Source organism: Bos mutus, chromosome 11 (assembly GCF_027580195.1).
Source record: "Bos mutus isolate GX-2022 chromosome 11, NWIPB_WYAK_1.1, whole genome shotgun sequence".
In the NCBI taxonomy this organism is placed as follows: domain Eukaryota; kingdom Metazoa; phylum Chordata; class Mammalia; order Artiodactyla; family Bovidae; genus Bos; species Bos mutus.
In genome coordinates, this window is record NC_091627.1 from 8,018,464 (window position 1) to 8,032,107 (window position 13,644).

Below are 13,644 nucleotides of genomic sequence, written 5' to 3' on the forward strand. Positions count from 1 at the left end.
TTCTCTGCAATATCCTGTCCGACCCTGACTGATCCCCCTGCTTTGAACACTTCAGCAGGAGGCATGGGACTCATCTGGAGGTGGGCTGGTTAGGCAGAGGGACCGATATTAGTCACTCCAAGAAGTTCCCCTCTGGGTGAAACTTGGCTCACCATGCAGTGAGGGCGGTGGAGGTTGACTAAGAGAGGCAAGCATCAGGTGGGTGGTCAGGTGTGATGGTTGGGTGATGGGCTATCCCAGGGCCTTCTAGCCTCCTCAGGGGTCTGCAAAGCAGCCCATGATCAAATTGACCCCTGCTGCCCAGCTTTCTTTTCGCTGACCCCAACCCTATCAGTACTTCCTGATCCCCTAGCAAATCAGAAGCCAGAAGAGCCCTAAGATGGCAAAACAGGCCGCCGAGTTCCTCCCAGGTAAACCAGCTGGGCAGGTCTGCTGGTGCCAGGGTGAAGGGTGGAGCTGCAGGTCAGCTCCAGCCCAGGAGCAGAGCTAACTAATGTTGGGCCTCTGGGGAGAAGCCAGATACAGTCTCACCTGGTTTTGATCCAGGGCTGGCTCTTAAGGTCCAGTGGCTCTCTAGATGAGTTGGAAGATGGCCAGTTTGGAGGTAGCATTTGATGGACATCATTGCTGGTGGTTAGAAGCAACTTGTCAACTATCCAAGAACACTAACCGGGGAGCTCAGATATCAGAAACACTTTGGGAGCTTGTTAAAAAAAATACAGCCCTGTTCCAGGCCTGCCAAAGTGCAATCCCTGAGGAGGGGTTAGAGACCCAAATCTTTTTCTTTAAAATCCCTCTCAGGTAATTGTGACACTCAGAGGTTTGGAAATTATTGTTGTTCAGTTGCTAAGTTGTGTCCCATTACTTGCGACCCCATGGACTGCAGCATGACAGGCCTCGCTGTCCCTCACCATCTCCCAGAGTTAGCCCAAGTTCACCTCCACTGAATTGGTGATGCTATCCAACCATCTCACCCTGTGTTGCCCTCTTCTGCCTTCAATCTTTCCTAGCATCAAGGTCTTTTCCAATGTGTTGGCAGTTTACATCAGGTGGCCAAACTACTGGAGCGTCAGCTTTAGTATCAGTCCTCCCAGTGAGCATTCAGGGTTGATTTCCTTTAGGATTGACTGGTTTGGGGCTTCCCTGGTGGCTTAGCAGTAAAGAATCTGCCTGCCAACTCAGGAGACAAGAGTTCAATCCCTGAGACAGAAAGATCTCACATGCCACGGAGCAACTAAGCCTGTGTGCCACAACTGTTTAGCCTGTGCCCTAGAGCCCAAGAAGTGCAACTATCAAGCCCATGGGCTGCAACTGCTGAAGCCTGCATGCTGTAGAACCTGTGCTCTGCAAAAAGAGAATCAACTGCAATAAGAAGCCTGTGCACCGCAACGAGAGAGTAGCTCACCACAACCAAAGAAGAGCTGGCGTAGTAACGATGACCCAGCACGGCCAAAAATAACAAAGAAATGATTAAAAAAAAAAAAAAAGATTGGTTGGATCTCCTTGTAGTCCAAGGGACTCTCAGGAGTCTTCTCCAGCACCAGAGTTCGAGGGCATCAATTCTTCCGCGCTCAGCTTTCTTTATAGTTCAGCTCTCACATCCATACGTGACCACTGGAAAAACCATAGCTTTGACGAGATGGACCGTTGTTGGCAAAGTGATGTCTTTGCTTTTTAACACCCTGTCTAGGTTTGTCATAGCTTTTCTGCCAAGAAACAATCGTCTTCTAATTTCATGACTGTGGTCACCATCCGCAGTGCAGTGATTTTAGAGCCCAAGAAGAGGAAATCTGTCACTGCTTCCACCTCTTCCCCTTCTCTGGGAAAGGAGCAAAACCTCCTACTCAGAGGAATCAGGACAGAGGGGCCAACACCAAACTCAAGGCTGAGTGAGGCTGTTCATTTTTGGTCACTGGCCTGGCCTCTAGGTCAGATCTTTGGTCAGATATGTGCGTGTGTGCTGAGTTGCTTCAGTTGTGTCCGACTTTTTACAACCCTGTGGACTGTAGCCCACCAGGCTCCTCTGTCCATGGGATTCTGTAGGCAAGAAGAATGGAGTGGGTTGCCATGCCCTCCTCCAGGGGATCTTCCTGACCCAGGGATTGAACTCATGTCTCTTAAGTCTCCTGCATTGGCAGGGAGGTTCTTTTCCACAAGTGCGACCTGGGAAGCACTTGGGCAGGTATAACCTTTTCTTTTTTTTTTTTTTTAATATTTATTTATTTATGGCCATGCTGGGTCTATGTCGCTTTGCACAGTCTTTAGTTTTGGCACGAGGGCTTCTCATTGCGGTGGCTTCTTTTGCTGCGGAGCACAGGCTCTAGGCACACAGGTTTCGGTGTGTGACTCGCAGGCCCTAGAGCTCAGGCTTAGTAGTTGTGGCTCAGGGATCAAACCCGTGTGTCCTCCTTTGGCAGGTGGATTCTTATTCACTGCGCCAGCAGGGAAGTCCCAGGTACAACTTTTAAGAAGCGCAGCAGAGATCTGTGGCTAAGACCTTGGGCTTAAAGGCTCAGAGTTCTGGATTCAAGTTCTGACTCCTTCTGTTAATGCGTGACCTTTGGTGAGACTCAGCTGGGAGGCAGGACAGCCCACCATCGGCTAGGCTTTGGAGCCAGACAGTTTGGTTGCTTCTTGGGTCTGTGACCTTGAGCAAGTTGCTCCACCCCCTGGAGCCTCAGTTTGGAAATGGGGACACTTGCCTCCTGGCAGTCTGGTGGGGAGGTGCTGGAGACAAGTTCTTATCTCCCAGCTGATCCAAAGGGTTTCAGAAGTGTTAGGTTGTTACTGCTGTCAACCCTGCTCTGGGGAAACCTTCAGCTTCTGACTGGTTTGGGTGGTGGTTGTCACCTTTCCCCTGATTGGCTACCCACATGCCTGACGGTAACCAGCGCTTTCATCACACTGGCTCCAAGCATCAAGCCTGGGGCCCCACAGGCTCCATTCTCCCATAGAGGAGGGCCCCAATCTGGCCTTCCTCCCCTCCCCAAAGTGTCCTACTGTTTGGTGACACTGCATTGGTGAGGTCAGGCTGCCTGGAAATGACTCCTTTCAGCCCTCAGGGATGAAAATACAGATTGCCCTTTGTTAGTGTTTTGAACTCCAGTGGACATGTCAAATGACAAATGTTTTGGGGTAAGGTTTACACTGGAGATGATCAAACAACATTTCCACACTCACAGCGTCAATTGTCCTTTGCAGCCTATTCCCTAGCACCATCTGGGCACGTCCTGAACAATGGCACCCGTCACTGTCCGCATTCCACCACCAGTTGGCTCCCTACTGCCTGGGATGACAGTTGGGATCACTTCAGACTCGGGGCGGGGGGGTGCTGCCACAGAGAACCCCCTCTTCTCTGTGGGGCACTCTGAGGATCTGCGGCCAGTGGCTTGGTAGGACCTTCCCAGCCAGGGCCCTTCTAGAGGCAGCATCCCTGGCAGTTGGGCATATCTCTGAGTAGACACTGCCCCCTTGAGGCCTCTTCCCACCATGACACCTGGGAGTGCTGACCTCACACAAAGGGACCTGGGTTATACTTTCCAAGCCAAGGGTGCCTTTAAAATTGGCCCCAAATGCAGAAGTCTCTGGAGGACTGGCAGTGTAGTCCTTCTCAACTGGGGAACTTGGAACCTACCTTAGTGCCTTATATTGCCTTCCGGAAGAAATACAACTCAGGGCATCAGAAAACAGGCACACAGGACTTCCCTGGTGATCCAGTGGTTGAGAATCCTCCTGCTAACTCAGGGGACACGGGTTCGATCCTTCACCCAGGAAGATCCCACAAGCCCTGGGGAAACAGCCCGTGTACTGCAACTACTGAGCCCATGTGCCTAGAGCCCGTGCTCTGCAACAAGAGAAGCCACCGCGACGCGAAGCCCAGCCACTGCAACTGGAGAAAACCCATGGGCAGCAACAAAGACCCAGTGCAGCCAAAGACAAACAAACAAAATACAGTCTTAAAAAAAAAAAAAGAAAACAAACACATAATTGTTAGAGATCTATAATTTGCAAAGAGACAGGGGGAATTCCCTGGTTGTCCAGTGGTTAGGGCTTTGCGTGCTCACTGCCCAGGGGCCCAGGGTTCATCCCTGGCTGGGAAATTAGGATCCCACAAGCTAGTTGACGAAGACATAAACAAAAGAAAATACGACAAAATGTGAAAAGGCAGGCGTTTTAGTAGACTAGGGAGAAGTGTCCTTACTTTCTAGTAAGTTTTGAAATTGAAGATAAGGTTCAGTTCAGTTCAGTTCAGTCACTCAGTCGTGTCCGACTCTTTGCAACCCCATGAATTGCAGCATGCCAGGCCTCCCTGTCCATCACCAACTCCCGGAGTTCACCCAGACTCACGTCCATCGAGTCGGTGATGCCATCCAGCCATCTCATCCTCTGTCGTCCCCTTCTCCTCCTGCCCCCAATCCCTCCCAGCATCAGAGTCTTTTGTCCAATGAGTCAACTCTTCGAATGAGGTGGCCAAAGTACTGGAGTTTCAGCTTTAGCATTATTCCTTCCAAAGAAATCCCAGGGCTGATCTCCTTCAGAATGGACTAGTTGGATCTCCTTGCAGTCCAAGGGACTCTCAAGAGTCTTCTCCAACACCACAGTTCAAAAGCATCAATCCTTCGGCGCTCAGCTTTCTTCACAGTCCAACTCTCACATCCATACATGACCACTGGAAAAACCACAGCAGTGACTAGACGGACCTTTGTTGGCAAAGTAATGTCTCTGCTTTTGAATATGCTGTGTAGGTTGGTCATAACTTTTCTTCCAAGGAGTAAGCATCTTTTAATTTCATGGCTGAAGCCACCATCTGCAGTGATTTTGGAGCCCCAAAAAATAAAGTCTGACACTGTTTCCACTGTTTCCCCATCTATTTGCCATGAAGTGATGGGACCAGATGCCATGATCTTTGTTTTCTGAATGTTGAGCTTTAAGCCAACTTTTTCACTCTCCACTTTTACTTTCATCAAGAGGCTTTTTAGTTCCTCTTCACTTTCTGCCATAAGGGTGGTGTCATCTGCATATCTGAGGTTATTGATATTTCTCCCGGCAATCTTGATTCCAGCTTGTGCTTCTTCCAGCCCAGCGTTTCTCATGATGTACTCTGCATATAAGTTAGATAAGCAGGGTGACAATATACAGGCTTGACGTACTCCTTAGAGTTAAGCAAAATGACTAGTATAAAGGAAAGAGGTAAAGATATCTTGTTATAAGATTTGAAATTAGATACCAAAATGAGGTGAGAGAAATAAAAGGATCAATTAACTACAGAAAGGTCAACATGAGCTAGACTAAGAACTTAGCAAGGGAGAAGTGGTGAAGGTGTGGAGACATGGTCCTGTAACTGCTGTACTGGTGACAGTGTAACAACTTTGCATGCTGTATGTGGCACTTGGGATCTTTAGCTGAGGCAATCGAACTCTTAGTTGCCACATGTGGGATCTAGTTCTCCAAGCAGGGATCAAAGCCGGGTCCCCTGCATTGGGACCACAGAGTCTTAGCCACTGGACCAGCAGGGAAGTCCCTGTCAGTGCTTCTTCCTTCCTGCTGGCAGATAAGCGCTGTGTGGCAGAGACCCAGGTCCTTTGTGTTCAGACAGAGGCAAGACAAGCCAACTGTCTGCAGTCTGCAACAGGACCAGAGTGTGGGCCTGGGTCATGCCGTCCTCTGAGCAGGACAAGTTGCTGTCCAGCATTAAAGGGGAGCTGGACTCACGTTCCCAGGCTCTGGGTCCTAGGCAGTTGCTCATTAAATCCCTGAAGCAATCTTTGGAGGTAGTACTTGTGGCTCCAACAGCAGCAGCTGCTGCTAAGTCACTTCAGTCATGTCCGACTCTGTGCAACGCCATAGACTGCAGCCCACCAGGCTCCCCCTTCCCTGGGATTCTCCAGGCAAGAACACTGGAGTGGGCTAGTCCCCATCAAATATCTGGGTGCTCAGCTTCATTTCCCAGGTGCCTTCAGTCAGTTTAGACCACATAGCTAGCTCTGGAACATTTGTCTGTGAGCAAAAGTGACGTCTGCCCATTTGGGAGTGAGTCAGTTCAGAGCTGATGTGTCTTCTCCATCTCTTTTACCCCCACTGTGGATTCCAGCAGTGAAGCTCTGAAATGTAGGAGGGCTATCAGACACTCATCAGACTTTGTGAGACAAAGGAACCTTGATCACATTCAGCCAAGGAGTCTGGTGGCTCAGATAGTAAAGAATCTGCCTGCAATGCAGGAGACCCAGGTTCAATCCCTGGGTCAGGAAGATCCCCTTGGAGAAGGGAATGGCTATCCTCTCCAGTATTCTTGTCTGGAGAATCTCACTGACAGAGAAGCCTGGGAGGCTAGCCCATGGGGTCGCAGAGTCGGACACGACTGAATGACTAAAAGGAGGTCTGACTGTTAAGCCAGCTGAGGCAAATTGCCTTGATGCGTACAATACTATTATCATTTCTACTTATGGAGGCCAAGCTAGCTGCCTGTGGTCACACCGCTTGTAAGTGGGCAGAGCTGGAATTCAAACCCAGACCTGACTTGCATGGCTGGTTTTTATTGATAGAGACTATACTTACCTCATGACAGCCTGTCCCTAAGCACTGCTATTGCATCTGAAATCTTGAGAATGTTCAGCATGGACCGGGCAGAGGGGCAGTGGGAATAGCCAGGGTAACTAGTTAATAGTGAGATCCTGCTATTCTTGTTTGCACTGAGCAGTCACAACACTCAGGCTGCACTTCTGCCAGTTGATGGCTGTTCATGGTGAGCATCGCGCAATGAAGAAACGACCACGGCTCACCCACGCTTGGCAGAGGGTTTCAACTGGGGACTGGAACCCCAATTCTGTGGATTAGGGACGAAGTCCTCCAAATGTTGCTATTTCACTCTCAGCTCTTACCTGCTCATTTCCCAGCTCACAAAGGCAGAGTTGCACACTAGAAACTTCAGAGTTAAGACTTGGGCTCAAATCCCTGTGGCCACTTACTGGGTGTCTAACTTTAGGCAAGTCACTGTGCCTTTCTGAGTCTCAATTTCCTCATCTGTGAAATGGGGATAGTAATACTAATTCCTCTTAGGATGGATTGAAGCACTGGAGGTAATGGATATAAAGCACTTAGCACAGTCCCTGGCATGTGGAAATCTGTTACCACATAGGGCGGGCTCTCTTTTTCCAGGTTAGGATCAGGGGGCTATCAGAAGAGAGGGAATCAGCATAGAGATTTGAACCAAAATCACTCATGTTTATTTATAAACAGGATACACATACACAGGTATCATTAGAATGTTTCAGGAACCTTGGAGCTGTTTCGGCTCCTCCTGACTCGGCTTGGGCTCTCTAGAAAAAGGGCTGTTGATGTTTTCTTGCTGGAAAGCCTGTGGGTTCGCTGGTTGGGCTTTCACTGCTTCTTATGTCCACATCTGCCTGTCCCAGTGGGCCGTGGACAAAGGGCTGTGAGCTCAGTCATTCATGTCTAGGCCAAATTCTGGATACAACTCCTTGGTGGTGACACCTCGGATCACAGCTGGAAGGAAGGAAGGATGTCCAGTGAGCGAAGTGGGAGGGAGAATGGCCAAAGCCCTGGCCCACCCAGGACCTCCTCCTGGACTTTGTTCCTGCTCCCCTTGTTGGCCACATAATCTTCCTGCCATTCCTTCCAGGCTCCTCCACTGTGGGCCCTGTCCACTCACTCCAAACTGGACTCACTGAACCCTCACCCACTTGGCAGAGGAGGCAAAGCTCCCCAAGAACCCTTTCTCCACACAGAGCAACAAGAGTCACCAGCTGCAAATGTAAATCTACACTGACACTGTGCCTGTGACTAGCTGCAAACCCTGCCCATGTGCATGTCTGACCACTGTGTTTTTTTTAATGTGGACCAGGTGCCACCAGTGGTAAAGTGCACTTGCCAACGCAGGAGATGTAAGAGATATGGGTTCGATCTCCAGTATTCTTGCTTGGAGAATCCCATGGACAGAGGAACCCAGAGGGCTTAGTTACGAAGAGTCTGACGTGATTGAAGCAACTTAGCAGAGCACACAGCACATTTTACAAGTCTTTATTGAATTTGTTACAATATCGCTTCTGTTTTATGACCTGGAGGCATGTGGGATCTTAACTCCCCGGCCAGGGATCGAACCCGCACCCCCTGCATGGGAAGGTGAAGTCCTAACTGCTGGACCGCCAGGGAAGTCTCTGCCCTTGCCATTTGGTGATACCATTCCTCCCGCTTCCTCAAAGACTCGTCTCTCCTCCCATGGAAAGGGGTCTGTCTCCTGAGAGGCCTGCCCTGACCACTTTCTTTCATCCCCACCTACCACCCTGTGAACACTTGAGTATTTTCCATCTCTGACCTTTGTTTCCTTCATGGCACTTCACGCATTTTATAATTCATTGATTTGTGTTTGTTTAGTTCGTGACTATTCCCCTTCCCAACTCCAACATCAAAACATAGTCACGTGAGAACAGAGACATTCAGATGTCTGGTTCACCAAAGTGTCCCCATATCCAGTGGAGTAGCACAGAGCAGGTCCTCAGGAAATACTCACTGAATGAATGAAACACGGTAGGCTGCCTGCTTCAGGTCCTATGACCCAGAGGGACAGGTCTCAAGTTGGGTTCTGTCTACCGAGAGCTTACTCCCCTTGGCCTCTAGGCTACAGTCCCCTCGCATTCCTTTCTTCTTTTTTTTATATTTGGCTGCTCCAGGTCTTACTTGCAGCACATGGGATCTTTAGTTGCAAACTCTTAGTTGCGGCATGTGGGATCTGGTTCTCTGACCAGGGATCGAACCTGGTCCCCCTGCACTGGGAGTGTGGACTCTTAGCCACTGGACCACCAGGGAAGTCCCCACATTCCATTCTTCTTGGGCCCAGGTCATCCTCCTCTCTTCACTTCTTTTTCCCTCTTTCCGTTTTCTCCCTCCCCTCCTGTGGGACCCATTCCCCAGTGAAATACGGAGAAGCCCTTCCTGCTGTGGAATCTCAGATGTTGACGGGGAATTCTGCGACGAGTGCTACCAATGAGGCAGCCGGTGGGCAGACAGCCCGGCTCTGAGCACTGTCCCAGATGGTCACTGGCAGTCAAACATCAGCGTGTCCGACAATGGAAGCCAGGTGATGGGCCGAGGCCACGTACACATTTCCTTACCTCCAGGTGCCTGTGCCCTGGCTCAAATCTCCGGATAGTGGGTACTGTGCTCAAAGAAGAACAAAATACCCCTTTGAGCCAAGAGTCACCCTTGTACTTTCGCCTCTGTACCATGCCAGCCACTTGAGGCAAGGCTGGGGTCTCCATTGGTCTGAGTAGACTCTGGGGCACTAGGAACCCTAGTCCTCAGGCAGGCGGGCGAGTCCCAGATTCCAACCTGCCTGCAGCTCCAAAGCAGCCTCTACATGAGGGGAAGAACCCCAGGGACTCAATGAGAGCCGTACAGCTGCTCTGCTAGGAAGGGCAGGGGCGTTCGGGGAGCACGGCAGCTGAGAACACTGCGGGTGGGGGTGGGGCGAGGGATGGTAAGTCAGAAGACCCAGGGTCAAAATCCCACCAGCCTGGCCCGTGGGGACTCTCTCACCTAGTCTTCCCAGCAGCATCTGGGCCGCATCCTTGATGTCATTATACTCGTGGAGCTGGGAGATGTGGTCCTCCAGTTCATCTACACTGTAGCCTCTGGGGTGGGAAATGGGGAGAGAGAGAGAGAATCGTTAAGAAAGCTGATAAAGCCCCCAGCTTCAGAGGTAATAAGGCCCTTACTCACTAAGGGCCTACTGGGTGCTCAGCACTGGGAACACAGCAATGCCAAGACAGACCCCGCCCTCGTGAAGCTTAAGGTACGGCAGGGGATCTGCCCACTGTCTCACTCCTGGCAAATTCTCCCTGTATCCTTAGGGAGGGGTCTCCAGGCACTACTGGTACTATGTAACCCTGGTCAGAGCTGAGGGATTCACAGATGGGCACATGAGTGGTTAGTCAAATCCCCTCAGGCGTAACACGGCTATTCAAAGGTTCCTTGGTCTGTGCTCTGTGGCTGGAGCAAGAAGCGTGGGAAAACCCAGGAGGTATGGAAGAGCCAGTGTCCCCTTGGCACTGAAAACCCACTTTCAGAGGGAGGGCAGGGCCCACGTGTGGACAGAAGCAGAGGCAGAGACCGTGGGTTCCAGACAGAGAGTGGGAGACCCATAGCTTTTCAGCTCCCAGTTCCCCTGGTCCTCCCAAGCCTGACCACGCCTTACCTGAGGCAGCTGCTGAGGCTGCTGGATGCCAATGGCACAGTCCTGTTTTTATGCTAAGGTAGGTTTCAGTTACTATTGCTGTTGTTCAGTCGCTAAGTCCTGTTGGACTCTTTGAGACCCCATGGACTGCAGCAAGCCAGGCTTCCCTGTCCTTCACCATCTCCCTGAGTTTGCTCAGACTTATGTCCGTATCGAGTCACTGATACTATCTAATCATCTCATCCTCTGCCACCCACTTACCATCAGGAAGCTTGCACAAGCCTCTTTCCTCATCCATGAGTTACTGGGCACTAGTTAAAAGTTTTCTAGAGCTTCCCGGGTGGTCCAGTGATTAGGACTCAGTGCTTTCACTGCTATGGCCTGGGTTTAAACCCTGGTAAGATCCCACAAGCCACATGGTATGATCCCCGCCCCCACACACACACACACACACAAGTTATTCTAAGCACACTGAGGAACCCAACCAGACTTACTCTGATAATAGTTGGGAGATCTCCTTGTCCAACATGTCCTTCTTCTCCTTGAGTTTCTGAATGTCAAGCTGTAGAGAATCCTCACTGGTCCTGTCAGCCTGGCCAGGTTTGGGAGATGGCCGCTGAGTGGCACAAAAAGTCAGAAGCTAGACTAACCAATTATCTACAATTCAGAACCTCCACATTGTCCCCCCAAAAGCCACTCCCTGTTTCAGTGTGGTAACAGACAACCTCTACCCAGAATAAGACTACATTTTCCAGCTTCCCTTGGAATTAGATGTGGTCCTATAACTAAGTTCTGGCAAGTGGAACTTAATCAGAAATAGTGGATTCTATGTCTGGGAACTGTCCTTCCGGGGAGAGGATACACCTTTCTGTGGCCCTCTTCCTTCCTGCTAGTGGAGGGACGATGGAGTTGAACAGTGTCTTGGATGATAGAGGCATGGGTCCCCGATGACTGTTTTAGCCACCACTATTCAGGGTTTCCTTTCACTTTCAGCCAAACCCAACTTTAACTAAAGGGCTCATCCTGGTTCCCAATCTGACCCTAGCGCATCCACTTCAGGTCTACCTCTTGGATTCTCCTCTCCAGTCTACGATTATAACCTCACTGGGGGATTTCCCTGGTGGGCCAGTGGCTAAGACTCCATGCTCCCAACACAAGGAACCCAGGTTTGATCCCTGGTCATGGAATTAGAACCCATATGCTGTAACTAAGACCTGGTGCAGCCAAATAAATAAATATTCAAAAAAAATCTACTTGGGTAACAAAATGCTTCCTTGGGGCTACAGTTCATCTTTGTCCTTTCTGCATCTAAAAGCTGCGAAGGCAGTGCCTGACATGCTGCCAATCTTCAGGATATGTTGGTTGGGGCCACATTGGGGTTTTTAACCAGTCAACAAATCATAAGTAAGTACTAGCTGCCAGGCACTGCCTAAGGCTGCAGGGGTTTAGCAATGGAGAAGACGTCAAGCCCGGCCCCCTGCCTTCATGGAACATAGAGCCTAGTCCCAGACATACAACACCCAAAATGATGCTCTTCCTCCAGATATTTCCATGGAAAGCTGGACTCACCAGTCACACTTCATCAAAAAGACCTTCCCTGACCACCCCATCTAACCACCTCACACACTACCCCTTGTCCTGATGTTTTCTAACATCTATCACCACCTGGCACGTTGTACATTTCATTAATAATATTATTTTCACTGATGGCCTTATACCACTGGAGGGTGAACACCATGAGGGCAGGGACTCTGTTTTTTCACAGCTGATGGCCTTGTGTCTACAATAGGACCCAGCACATAAGTAAGTTGCTTCAGTAGTGTCAGACTCTGTGACCCCATGGACTGTAGCCCGCCAGGCTCCTCTGTCCATGGAATTCTCCAGGCAAGAATACTGGAGTGGAAGAAAAAAAAAAAAAAAGAATACTGGAGTGGGTAGCCATTCCTTTCTCCAGGGGATCTTCCCAACCCAGGAATCGAACCTGGGTCTCCTGCATTGCAAGTGGATTCCTTACTGTCTAAGCCACCAGGGAAGCCCAGACCTGGCACATAGAAAGCACTATTTCAAATGAATTCATCAAATGAATGAAGGAAGGAAAAACAACCAATCAACTAACCAGCCGTCTGGAAAGTGTTTTGAAGTTGAAGTACCGTGTGCTAAGGGGGCACCTAACAGAGCAAGTGGCCTGAGCCTGAAGTGGAGCTGTGACTCCTCCAAGGAAGCTCAACTTTAAAGGCCGAGGAGGCATCAGTTTGGCAAAAAGCTGGAAAAAAGTATTCCACACAAGGGACAGCATATGCAAGTGCTGTAGGGCAGGAGAGAGCACCTGTGTTTGAGGGAATGAGAGTGGTTTCCATGTAGGTGGAATGGGTGAGGGAAGGAGGGTGGTGTGAAAAGCACAAAACCAACCAACCACTTGTGGCGATGTCAGGGAGGAGGAGAGACAGAGCCCCTTTGTAGGGTCTGGGGTAACACTGACAAAGGACAGGAACGCTGTTTCTTCTCTGAAGCCTGGCGGGCAGGAGGAAAAGATGATGCGGAAGGACAGAGAAATGACCTGGAGTTTCTCTGTGGAATAAGGTCAGCTGGGGGGAAGACCCTGAAGAGGGCTGGTGGGTGGGTCAGCCGCTGTTAGGGAAGGAGGGAAGGGCTGGGAGCAGCATACAGGGTGGAGGGCAGGGAGGGGGCACAGGTATACTCACAGGGGATCGGAAGGCCCCGCCGCAACTTTTGGAAAGTCCTGGTTGAATCCTGAAGAGGAAGCCGAGGGAAAAAGTCTGATTGGACCTAGAGGCCGCCTGGGGAGGAAAGGGGTACTGTCGGGGTGTGGAGAGGAGGAACAGCTATGAACCGGGACTGGATCCGGTTGGGAAGGGGACAGAGAATGGTTCTGGGATCAGGGTAGGGATTCTCGGAAAAGGGGGGGTTTCTGACAGGGAGGAGTGTTGGAGGAGTGGATGGCGGGGCGGGGGGCGCGTCTCTGGAGGTATCTGAGGAAAGTCTGAGGCAGAGCTACAGGGGCGTCACGAAAAGGGACTGGGAAAAGATGTGCTTTTCCCCTGCTATCAGCTCCTCGCCCACCTCCTCAGCCCTGGCGTCCGGGGCCCCCGACTCGGGGGGCGCTGCAGAGAAGGAGGGTCCAGGGCGAGGACGGAAAAGAGCCTCCTCAGGTCTGCCAGGTACTTGGAATCCTGTGACGGAGACTAAGAACGTCACAAAGCGTAGCTACGCACGCACTTGGCGAGAGCCGGCTCAGTCCTCTCCGCCGCGGTGGGCAGGACAGAGGCCGCTTACTCTGCGGCTGCGCCTTTAGCGTTTTTTGTGACTCCACCCTCTCTTTCGGGCTAGGCGGCGGCTTTAGCCGTGCGTCTCCGCCCCGTATCTTTTCCACTATCCAATGGGGCTAGAGAATTGAGGCCACCCCCATACACCGCGGCCTCCTAGTACCGCCCCGG

At 50.8% G+C, this 13,644-nt stretch overlaps 1 protein-coding gene across 1 annotated transcript; it reads right to left on the minus strand.

Annotated features, from left to right (window-relative positions):
- Positions 1-7,196: 7,196 nt before the first annotated feature.
- SWI5 (SWI5 homologous recombination repair protein) lies at positions 7,197-13,616 on the minus strand. The gene is made up of 6 exons (XM_070380181.1): positions 13,611-13,616; positions 13,271-13,414; positions 12,892-12,987; positions 10,684-10,805; positions 9,553-9,647; positions 7,197-7,503 (listed from the first exon to the last, which is right to left on the minus strand). The coding sequence occupies exons 1-6, from the start codon at positions 13,614-13,616 to the stop codon at positions 7,439-7,441; spliced, it is 528 nt and encodes a 175-aa protein (XP_070236282.1). The 3' UTR covers positions 7,197-7,438.
- Positions 13,617-13,644: the final 28 nt, after the last annotated feature.

Coding starts and splice junctions, on each gene's coding strand:
- SWI5 (XM_070380181.1), bottom strand. Junction 12,988..13,270: donor CGGACGCCAGGGCTGAGGAG/GTGGGCGAGGAG, acceptor TTTCCTCCCCAG/GCGGCCTCTAGGTCCAATCA. Junction 10,806..12,891: donor GCGGGGCCTTCCGATCCCCT/GTGAGTATACCT, acceptor TGTGCCACTCAG/CGGCCATCTCCCAAACCTGG.